The 17,815-nt window shown below is 43.6% G+C and overlaps 1 protein-coding gene across 2 annotated transcripts in view; it reads left to right on the top strand.

The window, feature by feature from the left end:
* The window catches only part of LOC135919595 (uncharacterized), a 47,188-nt gene that overhangs the window by 8,036 nt on the left and 21,337 nt on the right, over nt 1–17,815 (top strand). For both annotated transcript variants that reach the window (XM_065453517.1, XM_065453516.1), the window contains exons 5-7: nt 4,119–4,172; nt 6,229–6,361; nt 9,406–9,521. In XM_065453517.1, coding sequence (XP_065309589.1) covers nt 4,119–4,172; nt 6,229–6,361; nt 9,406–9,521 — 303 coding nt within the window. The remainder of the gene's footprint in view (nt 1–4,118; nt 4,173–6,228; nt 6,362–9,405; nt 9,522–17,815) is intronic.

Here is a 17,815-nt window from a genome sequence, read left to right as displayed (position 1 = left end):
GCTACCATTTTACTATGACAAGGAACTTTTGTATCTTTTCCCTTGGCTTCTTTTTCAAGCAAAGCTTGTATTGGCTCACAAGTTTCGGTGGCAGTCTGCTCACGCAAAAACCCAGTTGCTCCCAGACCAGGGCAGCTGCGGGTAAGGGAGGTTTGATAAGTTGACAGCTGCGCTGGCGCCAGAGCATGAGCCATTAGCAAAGATTCCAGCTGCATAGGCTCGCGCTTACGCCATGTGCGCAACCAATCAGAGTTGGTTTGCTTCCACCGGGGAGGAAAAGAGCAGGAAAGGGTTAACTCGCACTGTGCCTTCTTCGTTTCCGTTCAGTTCATTTTCAGAAAACGGATGGGACGCCCACGCGTTGTGTGCTTCATCAAGGAATTCGCAGTGTGCAACGAGCGGTAGCAAGAACTCGCCGATCCAGCCATTAAGGTTTTAAATATAGCCAGATGTAGCATGAATGCACGCACACATTGCATCACGTTGGCGAGAACAGCAACGTCTATAGTTCGACCAATGGTTCGACACACTGGCGCCCCCAACGTAACCAGACGCGGCCAATGCGCTCCAACGCGCCTGGTGTCTAACGATGCTCAGTTGTGCATGGATAACGTCGGACTATAAATGCGTCTTTAGAGCCGCCTGAGCCCAGGCAATCCGACAGCAACAAGAAGATCCTGAGCTAAGGGAGCGGGAGGCTGAACCAATTCGGTACCATTATCTGCGGGTTACTTAACTGTGACAAAGGTCAGGTGCATGCAGGACGAGCTTCGCTTACCCCCATGTTCCGGTAGGGGGAGTGCTTGCAATTTTTTGTTTCCTGATAACAGTTCTTCGCATTTTACCTCCCTCTTTCCTTCTGATAGGGCTTGATTGTTTTGTTTGTTTTATTGGCTACCTTATGTATATACTGCCTCCAGCGCAATGTGAACATAATTTGGCAGCCAGCACTGTGTCCATATCCTCTCACATGACCTGTTGCACTTTTTGTTTTCATGGTGATAGGAAAAGAACTGTTGCGTTATCTTTAGGCTTGAAAGTATACGAGTCTCTTCTGATTACAGAAAACTTAGCCAAAATGTTTTAAGTTTTCACGCATTTTGGAGGATCCCGCATTGCTGACAAAACCCACATTCGCTTTCAAATTGTTTGCAAGATGCTGCACATTATGGCAGTGCCACTCCACAAAGGTTGCTAGGGAAGATACACTTTCTTGTTTAACTGGTAATAAGAAAGTATGGTGCCTTTGGCATCAACATATGGTGATTATGACCAGTTTGCAAGCAGTAAAACAGACAACATACAAAAGCATATGATGTGTTCTCACGTGGCATCATTGCACACACTGCTCGTAAGATGCTCGGTTTATTATCAGCTGAGAATTTTAAAGCTGTTACTTGGGGACGTAAATTATAATAGCTTTTGGGTGCAGGTGTTTTCTGTTAAGGCAGAGCACCTGGATGTATCACAGCTTAAGTCTGCTGTGCAAGGGCAGCTGAGGATAAATAAGTATAGTGCCGTGTGCTGAAAGCCAGTGCAAGCAGGGATGGAAGCCATATGTGAATACAGTAGAACCTCTGGAGCAAAAACATACTGCAAAAGCATGCGAAACATGGGGTTAATGGGACATCCTTCATTGATGGTATAGCTGGGAAAGCACTTTAGCAGGGAACTTATTGTCATGTATCCTTACTTTAAAGTAAGGGGCAGCTATCTTTACCTGTATCGCTCAGTTTAGATGGATGGATGGTGATCTGACATGGAGCTGAGGAGGGCAAGCACCAAGCCGCATCCACTCCACATTTGTGCATTTGGTATGATGCCACTGAAGATTATGACATCTTCTGCATGCATGTTACATGTGGAGATGAGTTTGCACAAGGCCCACCGTACAAGCCGCGGTCAGGAAAGGGCATGACAGTTCTCCACTCCGCAATGCACTAAGGCACTACAGCAGGGTTCTTTTACTCTCCGATACAGCGTAAAGAAGGCTCTGAACTCAGATCACCAACAAACACTGGTTCATTAACTTAAGGTACGCCACAGTGTGACAGTCACGGTGCTTACGGACAAAGGCTCACTGCAAGACCGATTGAGTACGTGTGCCTGCTGTGCTAGGGCTTCTCGGGTAGCGGTCCACCGTGCGCAAGAGCAAAAAGTCACAGAAGCAAAGGTCTCATGTTTATATTACAACACCTGATACATGGGGAATCTCAAAGAGGTTCTCAAGAAAGTAGCAGTGTGTGTTACAAGGTACCGTGACTCACTGTACACTAAGTCATGGAACATTGAGAGTCTCACCTGGACAGTAAAGCCACCCATCACCTGCTGATGTAGCCCAGTAGCTATGGCATTGCACTGCTGAGCTTCAATCTCGGCCGCAGCATACTGAAGGCAAAAAAAAAAAAACGCCCATGTACCATGCATTGGGTGCATTGGGTGAAAGTATCCCTGGTGGTCAAAATTGATCTGGAGCCCCCCTCCCCACTAGCGTCTCGTTATCAGAGTGTGGCTTTGGTGTGTATAACCCCAGAGTTTAGGTTTAAATAAAAGCGCCCACTCACAGATGTTGCTACTCCTTGAGTTGTTGCAAATTAGAGTCAGTATCAAGATGTACATCAGCTTGTCAAGAATGTTGTCACCTGCTGACATACAGGGTCTTCGGGTGTCGGTCTTCCGTGAAAATGACTGCCAGGGTCACCAGCTGGATCACCAAAAAGCTGCTACAGCTTTCCTGATGTCACCCTTGGTGAAGGATACTGAGACACCGTGCTGAAATTAATAAACTTAGCTTGTTGTATATTAAACTACATGGCTGGTAAAGCACAGTGTGGATATTTATTTATTTATTTATTTATTTATTTTCGTACTCTCAATCACCTTAAGGCTTTCAAAGAAGAGGGGCAAGAAGAAGCATTAGTGTTAGATCTGGTCTTGAAATTCTTGGAGTTAGAGATGGCAGTGATGGAGGCAGGGAGGTGGTTCCAGTCTTCCGAGGTTCTTGGTATAAATGAGTCTGAGCAAATTTTTGTTGGACAATGGGGTATACCAACTTCTTGGAACTTCTTGGGTGTGACCAGTGTAACATGATATGTACGATGGCTGATGGAACAAGCGTTCCTTAAGTATCCAATAATAGTAAAATATTCTATGGAAGAGGCATAGTCGCGAACTCTTTCAGCGTATAGCAAGGTGTGGTAGGTCAAAGGTTAGCTTCACTGAGGAAACACTAGAATAGCGACTTTAGTTAGAATAAACTGGGTGCTGGGATTCTGGATGCACTCTAAAAGGTTTGTTAGTGTGAACTGGCCAGGATCCTAAAGAGAGCATGCTTACTCAAGTTTGGGTCTGGCCAAGGTCATGTAAAGTTAGAGCTTTACGGCAGCAGTGGCATGTGAGAAGTTCCAATGCGAAAAACTTAGCATGTGATTAGCCTTGCTGATTATATAATTAAAATGCAAAATCCACAACTGTGAACTGTGTGGCTCCACCTGATGTTGAGGAAGCAAAAATGGCCAGTAGCATGAAGTTCAGCTAACGCGGAAAATGTGGGAGAGCTCCAGTGCTTTATATAACAACGAACGAGGAAAAAAATGAATGTGTCCCTTTGAACTTACTGTAATTGTAGGGCAAGCCAGCCTTCTACACTTTGACTAGTGATGCTTAAGAAGGTACAAAAATATTGATGTGTTAAAACTGTTCCAAATGGATTCTTTGACACCATGAGAGGTATTGCAAAAGGGCTTGGTAACTCCTCCAGTATTGTTTTTTTTTTAATGTATGTACAGATGCTACAGATGTCAATTGTATGCTCAGCCATAGTTCAAGAGCACTTTCTTCAACTAGAGCAGTCCTAAAAACACTGTTAATGCATCTTTACAAAATGTTATCTCCCCCCCCCACCTTTTTTTTAAAGGGCTTGGTTCAATTGGAGGACAGCACATCTGATGAAACAGCTGCTGTTTCCCCTTACTGCTTTTGTGTTTTCTTGTCTCAACAAAAATATTTTTTGTGTTGCTGCAGCTGAGGAACTCTGTTTTCAGATTTGCAGAACTACATTTTGTTGGTAGATTTGGCTGTTATATTGAAGGCCACTCTTCTATTTTTTTTCTTGGCAGGTGTTGTTGAGGGCAGTTGCTGGAAGAGCTAGGTTTTTTATGCAAGGACCTGAGGTGAGTACCTTGTATCGCACATAGCTAGATACTGGCTGTTTTGAGTGGGCTGGTAAAAAAAATTGCTTTTCTTCAGGTTTTTTATCAGGCACAGTGAAACGATTCCTACATTTATGTACTTTTTTTATCACTGTAGGGCTGATCATTGCCTCCCATTGCAACTCTTTTCTTCCGGCACGCTCGCAGATCTGCATGCACACACCACTGTCCTGGACTAGGACGAATTTTCTTGAATTGCGAGGCCTTTCTTACAAGAAACCCATATGGGTTTTCTTTGTAGCAGTGGCTACATCTGGGCGGATGTCCCACTTCCCTTTTATTAACTATAATATAATGCGCAATGTAGTGTGCATTGCATCTATAGTAGCACAGCTAACTAATTGAGCTCGAACAATTACATTTCACCACCCTGCTGTTGCCGTGGCCTTTATCTGTGCGACTTCCATTTTATCTTAAATATATTTCAGTTCACAGGAGGGCTGAGCAACAACTTTCTGTGGGAAATATAGGATGTGTCTGGTATTTAAAAGTATTTTCTCACAAATCCTTTCCAACAAAAAGTTTTTGATTGTGTCTTGTATGAATAAAGGTATGTATTGGCAATCAAATGCTGCCCATGCTCTCGTGCTCTTCATTTTCTTTTCATTGTTTGTGAAGTGTTTAAAGCTGCTCAACAGTGCTCACGCAGAACAATGCCCGCTGCTCTTCACCCATAATTGCACCAACGTTTTGTGTTGATACGCCCTTGAAATTATGTGGAGCGATTCTTTGCCACTCTGCCTGATCTTGTAGGGCGTAGAGTTGGAGCGGTATTTTTTTTACCACCAGGTGGAGCCACTACCTCTATATTTATTGAATTCTTTTGATTTAACTTCTGCTGGAGGCACTGCTTAGTTGTGACATATAAGGAAACCTGCATAGTAGCCATCATGTTCACTCTTTTGTGATAGTAACTAAGTGAAGTGCAGGTGGTTTTGGAAAGTTTGAAGAAAATGGCCTGCCAAACAAAATTGTGCTATCCTAGCTGCATCCATAAGGGTAATATTTGCCTGTGACACTCATGAGAGTATTGTAAAGCCACTTAACAAATTTACTTACAGTGTTCTACAGTGCTCAGAAGGTGTCACAGGTAACCTTTAAGTTTGCATCCAGTGTAACCTTCTGGCGAATCAGTGAAGAAGACAAGGGATATGCTGCAATGCAACAAAGTGCTTAGTCTTTATAACAAGAACTTATTAAGGCGAAAGCCTTAAGTGGCTCATTGCAATGGCTCATGCCTGGAAAATGCGGCAGCTAGTCGAGTGGTACAAAAAATAGCACCATCAGCAATGGCTCATACCGCCGTAAGTAAGCGAAGATGCAGTGACTCATACCCCTGTAAGCAATCAGCCTGGCTTATGAAGTTATTTTCTCTTCATTGCAATCTCTTCTAAATGCTTTTCTGGCTGTGTGGGTTGAAAGTGCCTCTAGATAGCACAAGTAAGCAGTGTATGTGCTATTTGAGCAGCAGCTGTTGTTGGTTAGTTGCTTTTCTATGTTTGTGTGGTCACAGTAAACATGCAAAGTGAAGTGAAAAGTGTTGAGTATGCTAAAATGATGTTGAAACTATGTTGTCTGTGAGAAAGTATAATTATGACTGATTGTTTTGTTTGTAAGACATATTAGAACTAAATATTGTTACAAATACAAGTGGCAGAAAGCAAAGGTGAATTGTATGAAAACATAACAACTACATGTAAGCAATGGTAGCATTCTCTTCAATGGCTCCTTCAAGCACACAGGTATTCAAGGTTTTGGCAGCCTGAATGGGGAAGCAGGTTTGTATGACTAGGCATTGTTGAATTGAAAGACAACTTCGTCTGAAATTGTGCGACGCCTACTTCATGATAGTGAGGAGTACAAAGCTATCCTATGTACATAGGACCATAGAGCACAATGCATGTATTATGCCATAGTTTGTTCCATAGTTTGTGCATTCTCTGTGACCATATCAAGTGTTGCACATAGACTTTGTTTTCCACGTTGTTGGTGTTATGCTGTGATGTCCTGCTCACAGGTGCTGGATGCAGTCGTGGTGGTTGTCGCGTTTAGCCTGAATGTGGCCTCCCGGGTCTCACCAGACAAAGGCAGGCAGGCTGGTGCCCTTGTCATATTGTTGCGAGTCTGGAGAATACAGCGGGTTCTTGACAGTGAGTACAAATGTTGTTGTGTGATTAAATTACAAATGGTTATTTTCTCTATTTTGAACCACAGGAACATCGCAATAATACATGGTTGTTTCTTGATGAGGCTTTGTGTTTGTGTGGTACCATGCTAAGCTCAGAAGGAACTTGAAAATTCTGCTTATGGGATATATATCACCAAGAGCTGCAAGAACCGTAGTTTCTTATTGCTAAATTTTCTAGTAGTCCTGATTACTTGAAGTTGCACGTATGACTCCTTGCATTTTTGCATTTTCTTAGATTTCTCTCAATAGTGTACTTACTTGTTTAGGGCTCACGCTATTTTTTCCCCTCAGATATTTTACAGGACGCAGACCTTACACGGGGCAGCCTTATGCCTTCACACTGTCCCATTGAACTGCACTCAATTGATCCCCTACTGCTTTGAGCTCCACAGACAGAATACCCATGGGACAAACGATTGCCAGAGCTTTCGTGTGGATCATTTCAGTCAGCACTGCATATTCGTCTTGGTGCTTGTTATATAAAGCACAAATTGGTCCCCAACTCTTGGGAAGTTGCAATGTTTCCCTCGGAACGATATCTGGGTTTAGTTGGTAGTGGCGAATTCTTTCCGAGCCCACCAGCAATGCACATGTCTTTTGTCCACTTCAAACTTCTGTGTAGCGACACATTTACAATGTTGTTCTACGTATATATATATGGAACCACCTGGAGCTCGAATGCTACAGTTCAAGGGCCATAGTTATGTGCTTCCTTATCATCACCAGTGGAATGCGCCTGAAAGCATGATGCAGCTGAACATTTTGCAGAGTTACAGCTGGTAGCATTGAAACATCTATGACGTGTGATCTGGCGGGATACAGTGACGATAGTGTTGATCCAATCGTTGACTGGACATTACCTTGTGTCATCTAGTAGCAGGTCATGGAAATTAAACAGCACATAGGTACCGTATAAACTTGTGAAATGAACACGCTTTTTTCCCCGAAAGACTGAAGCAAAGTTGGGAGATGCGTTTACTATGCAGGATAAATTTTATTGAAAAATGAGTAACAGTGCAAAGAAAGGGATGTGCAGACTGAGACAGTAATAGTGCAAAAAACGGGACGTGCAGACTGAGACAGGTGAAACGCTGTTCGTCAGCCTGCACATCTCGTTTCTTACGCTGTTATACTCATTTTCTTTTCAGGCGCGTACCAACTAGTTCAAGTTAGCCCTTTATCATGCAACTTTATGGGAACATTTTTAAACACCAAAATTGAAAAGTGAGACTGTAATGATTTGAAAAATGCATCAGAAAACTTACCCTTGCAGTAAAAATACATGTGTACTATTTTCAGACTGTAACAGTGTTTTTGTGGATTGCACTTCACTCTGCATCGGAATCGCCAAATCTGTCAGGCCACTTGATCTACATTGTGGTTCTGCAACAGCTCACCCTCGTAGCCATTTCTGGCTGTATGCCGTTAGTGCAAGCATCATGCTGAAGCGCTACTTTTTGACAAGCACACTGCGTGTGTCTCTTTCTTCGGCTGTCCTGCTCATTTGCATGCCAAAGTTTATTGGTGTCTGATCAGCATTTCTGTTTTGTGAGAAGATGAAATCTCCGTCCCACAGCAGGCATATAACTCGACTAACAGCCCATCACAGACTGCAAAACCAAAAACAGGCAGAAAAGCGAGCAACACACACACACATGCAAATTTTAAACTACACCCGACTACACCCACTATGCCGATCAAGCAGCAGCTGCCCGTTCTTCACTTGGACTCTCCCAGGCACCACGCATCGTGCACTCACCTATTACGCCAGAGTAAATGTATTCTTGCAGAGAGTAGTGCGCATTTTTTGCTGTCTTGAGTCAGCGAGGTGCATTTGCACCGACACTTGGCTGCGAGCAGGTGGCAAGAACAAATTGAGTTGTTGTGGTCTCGCTTTCCATCAGGTTCCTGGTGATCGTGATAACGCACAGCCTGTTCTTACAGTATGCTTGCCACCAGTGTTCTCTCATCATGGTTTGCTGTCAGTTTCTCTGTCATCAAATGCACCGCACATGCCGGTGTGTCCAAACGGCATGTTTAGTGCTAGCATGGTTGTGTAGCCTAGATTACCTTGCTGTAGAATTTCGTTTACATGGTCTTGGCGTTTCTCACGTGGCAATGTTATTTCCAACACAGCAATGGGCATCAAGATTAGGTGTGCTTGCTCTATAAACACGTGTGAGAGTGAAAGATTCTAATCTCTCCTAAAAACTACAGCATGGCTGTTCTATCGTGGAACTACAAAGGACCAAAGTTTGGGTGCGACTATTATGTGGAGGAAAACAAAAATCAAAATTTTCAAGAGCAATGTTACGGGTGCGTTTATTATGCAAGTGCGTCAATTAAACGAGTATACACGGTATGCGCATAATGCTTTGTTAAATTTTTTCCCCCAAATTTTCACACACCAAAGTGGAGATGGAAGCCTTACAAGAGGAGAGACCTTACAAAAGTAAATACGTACTGTATTGCTGGTGGTATATCATTACTTGGGTCACCCCAATTTTGGGGGATTTTCTAGTGAATAGTGTTTGCGCCACGTATCAGTTTGAGCTTGGACAAGGATAACATAGACAAAATGGATAACAAAGACAGCTACTCGAAAAATTTGTTTGCCTACTTGTGTTTATGTTACCCATGCACCTAGCTATGCTTGACACTTTATGCACAAAACTTGCCACAGAGTCTCAATGGTTATATTGTGAATATCTGTGAATCCTCCAGAGATCCGAAAAACTACATATATATTCTACTGAGAAATCTGCTAAATAAGAACCTTTGCTGCCAAAGAAGTCCAAAATCCTTTAAGCATAGAGAAAAATGTACTAAAATATCAGAACATTCTCCTCCCCTGTTCTGCATTGTAATGTTACATGTTTGTCCTCTCATCTTGGTGCAAAACTAAGAATGTCTTTCTTTATGTGGGGAGAGTGCAGCTTGGCTGACCCCTGCATTTGAAATCGCCATAGTACTATTTTCATATGTTGGAAACACTTTTCTTTTTAGGCTTGGTGGACGTGGAGCGCACCCGTCTAAACTATGTGCTGGGTGAACAAGAACGAGAGCGCACCCTGGCCCAGAACAAGGGCGAGCTGCTCATCCTTCGAGTAGAAGACCTCGAGGTGGGCATCTCATTACAAGCGTGCATAGAGTATCGCCCTCCTCTGGCCAGTTGTCACGATTTTGCAACATACAATTCTGAGCTACTAAGATGGAAAGTCATATCATAAGAAGCCAATAAATGAAGACACCAAGGACAGCATAGGGAAAATTACATAGACTTATTAATTGAAATAAAGAATAAATTAATGTAAATGAAAATGGGTGAAAAAACAACTGGCTGCAGGTGGGATACTATCCCATGTCTTCGCACAACGCATGCAGTGCTATTACCAATTGAGCTACTGTGGTGCTGTTTTCCCATCCACTTTCTGGGGTATTTGTTTATCTATTAGAACTAACAGTGGGAGTGTTAGCCAGCGCCATCACTTGCAAGCCCTGGCTGCAGATGTAGAACATTTTTTCTGCTGCAGGCATCACGTATAGGTGAATTTTTTGGGTGAAGGTTACGGGTCAATAAGCGCACACATGCTACCTAAAGGCATCAGTGCTGCTGGATTCGAGACCTTCACTATGTAAATCGAGAAACTCGATTTTAGAGCGCGGCTGTTAGGGGCCTGTTCATGCCATGAGCATTGGCGTAACTGAGCGAATTAGCACAGTGAAGGATGAAAGAGCAAATGTGGAGCGCAGCAAAGGATGAAAGACGCGAGGAGGAGCATGTAGCGGAACCATGAGGCAGAAAGCGGAGGAGGAGGGTACAGTGAAAGCGTCAGAAGAAAAGTGTAGTGCGGCAGCTATGGCTTCAAGATGGTGCCTTAGTAGCGCCATCTTGTGGGTTTATTGACCAGTTGCCTTCACCTAAAAAAAGTATGCACACATGCTACCTGAAGGCGTGTGTGCGCTCAAGGAACGCATGTACCGGCAGCCAACACTCGACAATTAGAAAAGTGGTGTCTTCCCAAAACTCGAACGAATTACGGTCAACAAATGTTAAAGTATATGATACCTTACACCCTGAACGATAATACAAGCCTAATTGATGGCCCCGTAATAAATAAACATGCTTTAATTGAATACTTTTTAAACAGAATTGCTTAATCGGCAACAGATTTATATCATGTAGTTTACATTCGGCGTTGTGCGTGCTTTTGTGTGGATTAGTTTGGAAGCATTTTGCAGGCATTTTCTAATTTCACTTTTTTTCTCGCTCTCCGTTTTTGTAACAGTTCATTCTTCATAAAATATTTACTTGAAGTTTACATGTGTGTATTTAAATGGTGTGTATATATGCCATGTGCGTGTGTATATGTGAATGTATATGTAGGTGTACATATATGTATATATAGGGGCATATGCGCGCCACTTCTACGGGTGTTTGCGTGTGTACGTGTGAATATAACATGTCAGTGTACAATATTGGTTTGTTATTGGTGAATGTATATGTAAATATTTTTTTTTCCCCGTTCTTCACAGCTTGGTGCAAACAGTTTCTTTCTCTCTTTCTTTCTTTCTTTCTTTCTTTTTTTTTGTTACTCGAGTTGCTTTTTTTTTTCTTCTTGCATGGGTGTATGACGTACACTGCTGTTTTGCCACTGTTGCAACTGCTTGAAGGGCCCCAGGCCTCGTCAAGCTGCTGAATGAGCAGCTTTTTGTCTGGGGTCCATTTTTCCTTGAGGAAAATAAAACTGATTCTGAGTTCTAAATGTTGCCGGATTCAAATGAGTTTGTTGGCCTTCACCAAAAAAAGTTCACATACACATGATGCCTGCGGTGGAAAGGATTTTCCACATCTGCTGCCAAGGCTTGCGAGTGGTGGCGCTGGCTAACACACCCACAGTTAGTTCCAGTAGAGAAACATAAATACCTCAAAAAGGGGATGGGAAAATGGCGCCGCGCTAGCTCGTCTGGTAAGAGCATCTCACGCGTAATGCGAAGACGTGGGCTCATATCCCATCTGCAGCTGGTTGTTTTTTTCATTCACTTTCATTTCCATTGATTTATCATTTCTTTATTTCACTTACTAAGTATAATTAAGTTACCCTATGCTGTCATTGGTGTGTTTAATTGTCGGCTTCTTATGGTATGAGTAATAAAAATCGGGTCCCTCAGTTTCCTTTCTTCTTATTCATTACATTGGAAAGGCATGTTTAAAGGAACCGACAATCAATTGTCATGTTTCTCCTTTAATGAAACAGCTTAGTGTTTGGAGTGCCCGATCTTGCAGCGGTAGTGTGGAGAATGTTGCAGAAGCTTTTTAAATAACTTTTTTTTTTTGCAGTCATGATTGTGTTTATGTAGCCCTGTAATGAAAACAGTGATAAGCGAGCACGATAGCAATTGTATGCCAGCCTGAGAGAGAAGCTGCAGACAGGTGTGGCACCAGCCATAAGCAATTTGCGCCAAAAGAATTCGCTTGTGGTCTAGTTTGTACATTATTTTCAGTGCTAAGTTTGTGCAGCACAATATAAACAGGACTTGAAGAAACACAAAACAATGCATACAAAGTGTTCAACACAAAACACGCAAGAACAAAAACAGAAAGCACTTATTAGAAGCAGCACACATTAGAAAGCCGGGGATATCTGCATGAGTGCCCCTAGTGTCAACATTGCAGATAAGGAAATGCAGTTTCTGAATGGTCACTTTTGTTACTTATTCTTTGCCGATAACATGTCCGCATGTATTTAAGTTGGTTCGATGTTTTTCGTAATAAAGTAGGTGGAAGTCAGTACCTGTCTAAGTCATCTTGTGTGCCTTCATGCCCTGTTTATTTTGCACTGCGTCAACTTAGTACTGAAGCAAAAATAAACAATACACTCACCACAATCAGGAAAAAGAAAACAATAACTTAGTACTGAAATAAGCAATTAGCATTTTGTTTATCAAGGTGATCTTTTTGTGGTTCTTGCGTCCTGAATTGTTTGATTACTTCCACGATAGCACAGTTGAATCTCGATAATTTGAACTCGGAGTCTCGAAAATTTGTTCGAATTAAAAGGAGGACTTGTTCTTGAAGTACTCGTGCACCATAGCACGATGCACAAACGGTGCGAGTCATGAAATATTGCCGCACACAAGTACACAGCGAGCGAGGACCACAAAACAGCCTGCGTTGGCCAATGCTCGCTTCCCGATAACGGCAGAAAACGAAACATCAGGGAGCAGGCTAAGCTGGCGCCAGGCCAGTGCGGAGGTGGGTGCTTGCAGAGACCATCGAAGGTGAGGAAGTTTCAAGGGAGTTGAGAGGCAGGGAAAGGGAAGCGCAGTTTCGAGGAGGGGTGGGAGGGAAGCAGATTTGCTTTTTGGCCAGCTTGATGGATGGCGCTAATTACCTCTGCCACCTAGTATTACTGTACGTGCTCCCGCATACAGGGACACTACTGCCACCTAAGACTGCCACAACGTAGTTGCCGAGATGGGACTGGGCCTCTGCCGCTGCTTCCCTCTGCATATTCGCATGCTTCTTCCTTCATCTGCTGACAGATTGACGCTTTTTTACGTTCTTTGTCCTGCGTTCTTAATGCGTCATGTCTTACGAAGATGACGAAGTCATTGCCACTGATCATAGTCATGTTGGTGCACTCCCTTCTGTTGTAGCGTTGCCGCATGCAAAAGATAAGGAGAATGAGTTGCTGGGTGTCGCCTTCACGTCCTTGTAGTATTAAGGGTCCATCTTCTTGTACAGAATTGGATGTGGTGCGCTGTCTCCGGCAACCTTTCCATCGGGACATCTCGGTTTACTCTTCATTGTAAAAAAAAGCCGCAGTTTAGCTCGAAAGGTGAAGCAACGATTGCGATAGCAAATGAATTGTGAAGCAAGGATAGTAGTTTTATAGGCTGTATTAACTTGTAAACATAGGCATGCTAACTAAATTAAAAGCATGGTGTCACACGCGCACAAGCAAACATGAACACATCTCACTCGATGACTGCGGAAGCTCGCTGTCATAAAACTGGCGTGAGGAAACGCAGCAGCAGCGGTGAGTGAAGTGACATTTGTGCTGTCTATTGCTTCAATGAAAAGTGAGCGCCAAGAATACACAGCACGCACAAAACTACGGGCCGCCGACGTACCTAGACTCTGCTCCCAACGCAGCTTGCTCTCAAGATACGGCTGGGCAACTGTGCACAGATGCCACATGCGCAGTTTCAGCCAGAGTAGAATGCTGCCTCCTCTCTACCCCCCATCGTCCGGTGCCTTGCAACGTTGGGTGCCTCGCGCATGACAGAAGATGGCACGCAGTTCCGCCTCGCTCTATCTCTTTAGTGTGGGCGAGATTGAGCCGTGATCGTCCGTTCTGCTTGCACGCTTTCACTTGCACATACAGCATAGGGTGCACGGCAACAGTGTTATTGCGCTTGGACTTCATACGGAATCTCATGTGCGGCGTTGAGAGGTCCCTCCTCACCTTTTCCTCTATGGCGGGGTCAGAGCGATGCTGGTCGAAGGCACCACTGCGTGATTTGGCGCGCTGCTGAGAGCATTGGCGGAGCACAGTATTCTTGAATTAACCGTCGGAAATGCTTGCGCATTCGAATTACCAAGCATTTTTGCCCATTGGAATACTCATAACTTTGACAGGACCACTGTGTCAGTTCGAATAAACCAGAAGTTCGAATCAAGCTTGCTCGAATTAACGAGATTCGACTGTATATGCACGTTTTTGATATTTTCTGTTGAACTGCTCTGATAATTTCTTAGTTAACTCTTGAGCCAAGACAAGTAAAGGCTTCAAAAATGAAACAATCCTTTCACATGGGTTGTTACATCCACAGGTAACAAACAGTAATAAATGCCAGTAGTGCTCTTTTGACAGCACAGGCATTGTTTTACAACAAAACGGGTTGCATTTTGCATCCCACAGGAAGACCACAGAATGTGGCACACTCACTCACAAACTTACCTATGTACATACAAGAGCACTTATTAGCACTGCCATGCAATGAGGGACAGTGCTGTTCTGTTATCCCACTTACTTCAAGGGCAGCACCACTAGCAAGCCTGAACGTTCTTTGCACATTCGTACACGTGATAGAAAGCGAAAACAGCTATAAAATACAGTGAATGCATTTTAAAGCAGAAGGTATGGTGCACTTATAACAGCTAACTTATGCACATGAATTTATTTTCATATGGTACAACTTCTATTTTGGTACATTAAACTTTCACAGTTTAGTGTCTTGGCATGCAGTTTTTCATGATTATCTTGCTGATTTAAGATTATAACTCCTATAGTCCAACTGCAATGAAGTTTTGGACTTCGTAAAAAGCCTACTTTTGGATGGTTTAGTTCTAGAGAAGACTTCATGCAAAACTTTGAAGTACAAGTGAATCCATCATAAAAAATTAACCGATGATTATGATACTCGTAACTCCCTAATGCAACGTTTGAGCGAAGCTCTATAAGTGTTTTCATTTTGCGATATGTTGGCTGGTACAAACAATCTGTCTTGTGCAGCACGTTCCAAACAGAGAGAAATGTGACATGACTGCCTCGCTAATCGGGAGGTCGCAAGAGCTAGCTTGTGGGTGGCGCGTGGGCGCGATTCACAGCCGCTGCCGCAGACAGACCTCCGCTCATGCAGTGCTTTGTTTCCATACAGATGACGCACACTACTCTGGCGCCATCTCGTTGCTACAGAGCCTGTCTTGTGCGGAAATAAGCATTCTTTCTCACGCTTTCACTATACCCTCCTCCTCCGCTTTCCGCCGCATGGTTCCACTGCAACATCCTGCTCCGCTTTCCCCCTTACGCTCTTTTCGCTATCACCCTCTTTAATTTCATTCGCTCGATTACGAGGTGCGATGCCCACGCTCGCCGCAGGAATGGCCACTTAAGAGCTGCACTCTAACTAGGTAGCAGAACCCATCTCAAGATTACTGTCGATGGTAATGCATTAGCATTGAATCAATATTGTGACACTACACCATCAGTACAGGCTATGAGGAGGTGTGTACTGCAGCAGGAGTCCCCTTTCGTGCTTCTCTAAGAACATGGTGCCATCTAGCGCCACCGTTACGAACCTTGGGTGTGGCTTCCAAAATGCATTGCGTGCTGGTGTGTGCGAACACTGAGAAATATTTCATGCAGCAGATGGGCACCTCACTTGCACTTCTTCCTGTTCATGCTGCACTACCTAGTGGCGTTGCCATGAAGTGCGCGCGTGGCTTCTGAGATGAGAAGCATGGCGTGCCTTTAAATGCTTAGAATTGTTCCCTCGTTAGCCATACACTCAGTGGCACATACTCAGTGCCCCAAGTTGGCAAGACGGTCATTGAAGAGCCACGCATACCCAGTGTATTTGTGGCACAGCCTGATAATGCGTCAAGTTGCCATCCTTGAGGAACGTTCGTGACGGGTTCGATTCTGCTTAGTATCGGATAAATTTAGAGGGACCCTGAAACGATTTTGACGATTTTGTACAAATGTACTGAGTCATTAAAGTGAGTCCTTCCGACCATTAATTGACGCATCGAAGTGCTCTGTGTAAAGCGTGTTATTTATTATAAAATTTTAAAAGTGTACGTCGCTGCCGATCGCAGCACACCGCTCGGCTGAATTTTCAGCTGCCTCTAAGCATTTGACGTAAATTCCCCTAATGACGCTAGTAGGGTGAGCTATGCGATTGGCTGCCCAAGGCGCATCATCGATAATTTTTCCAACTTTATGGTGAACAAATGTTGTTCGTAATAGTTGGAATGTTAGTTCATTTGTTTCTATAGAAAGAAAGTAACAGAAGGAGAATGCACAAGAACACTTTCTCCCTACATTTGAGCACTTCTGGCACACAGCGAATGTCGTCTCCTTGTGTTTAGAGTGTACTAGACAATGGTCGAGTGGGACGAACGGCGCTTTCGTGCTGAGGCGCCGCGTGTGGAAAAATTTTGCGAGGGTGCTGTGAGTGAACTGGATTTGGGTGGAGACGCTCTTTGCAGCATATTCAACATAATTTTGCTGCGGGCGCCGAGACTGATTGCACGCGTATGCTCTTATAATAGTGTTTTATTTCAACTGCAAATTTATATTGACACCTCTTTGCTACGTATACATATTTGAGGCATGGGTTATACGACGTGATGTCTTCAAATTTGCTGTCGTTGTTAAGGGGGTCATCTGCTAGCGAGCAGATGTTCCTTGCACGGACTCTGGCGAACGACCACTTTTTCTTGCAGAAAGTCTGTGCAGTGAAATTTTTTACTGCTTTGGTGCACCTGGACTCTTGTTGGCCGGTACCAATTGTAGCTTTAGCCAGGTGAACTGCTATTTTTAACACGTTTCACATGTTTAACACATGTTTTCTAAAAGTAAAACATAATTTTAACCACAGAAGTTGCCTATCTGCAACATGAAGCTACGAAAGGAAACCTTATTGATATCGTGTCATTTTACACACTCTTCTTGTTGGTGGAATGTCGATCAGGGACAATGATCAAAGAAAACAATATTATACTGTAATGAACCAGGTTTATTGACTGTGTGATGTGAAGAGATGCAGATGACCAATGCACTTCTAGGTAAATCTAAGGGTACATAGAAATATATATCAAAGAAATATATATCAAGAGATTGTAGCAATTGTAGCAATTGTACCTTTGTAGCAATTGCTACGAATGGGTAGATGTCTGGTTTTCTCTTGAATAATTACTTCTCTCCACCTTGCGGGTTTCTGCAGAACTGCTATGTCAAACGCTTGCCTTTGCTTCGTACTGTCGACAAATTTGACTTCACCCTGCCATCTGCCAGCCACCTGGTTATTTCAGATGGTAGAGTGGCTGCCCCTGACCAGGACGAATTTTTCTTCAACTGTGAGGCTTTTCTTTCAAAGAACTCGTATGGGTTTCCTTTGTAGCGATTGCTACGAACGGGTGGATGTCTGATTTTTTCTTTATTAATTACTTCTCTCCACCTTGTGGGTTTCCGCAGAACTGCTACGTCAAACACTTGGCTTTGCTTCGTGTTGTCGACAAATTGGACTTCACCCTGCCATCTGCCAGCCACCTGGTTATTTCAGATGGTAGAGTGGCTGCCCCTGACCAGGACGAATTTTTCTTCAACTGTGAGGCTTTTCTTTCAAAGAACTCGTATGGGTTTCCTTTGTAGCGATTGCTACAAATGGGTGGATGTCTGATTTTTTTCTTTATTAATTACTTCTCTCCACCTTGCGGGTTTCCGCAGAACTGCTACATCAAACGCTTGCCTTTGCTTCGTGTTGTTGACAAATTCGACTTCACCCTGCCATCTGCTAGCCACCTGGTTAGCTCAGATGGTAGAGTGGCTGCCCCGGAAAGGCAGTGGTCTCAGGTTCGAGCCCTGGACCAGGACGAATTTTTCTTCAACTGTGAGGCTTTTCT

This window comes from Dermacentor albipictus, chromosome 2 (genome assembly GCF_038994185.2).
Source record: "Dermacentor albipictus isolate Rhodes 1998 colony chromosome 2, USDA_Dalb.pri_finalv2, whole genome shotgun sequence".
NCBI classification, from domain to species: Eukaryota; Metazoa; Arthropoda; class Arachnida; order Ixodida; family Ixodidae; genus Dermacentor; species Dermacentor albipictus.
Note: the sequence above shows the minus strand (reverse complement) of the source record. Positions and strands in the feature narration are given on the sequence as shown.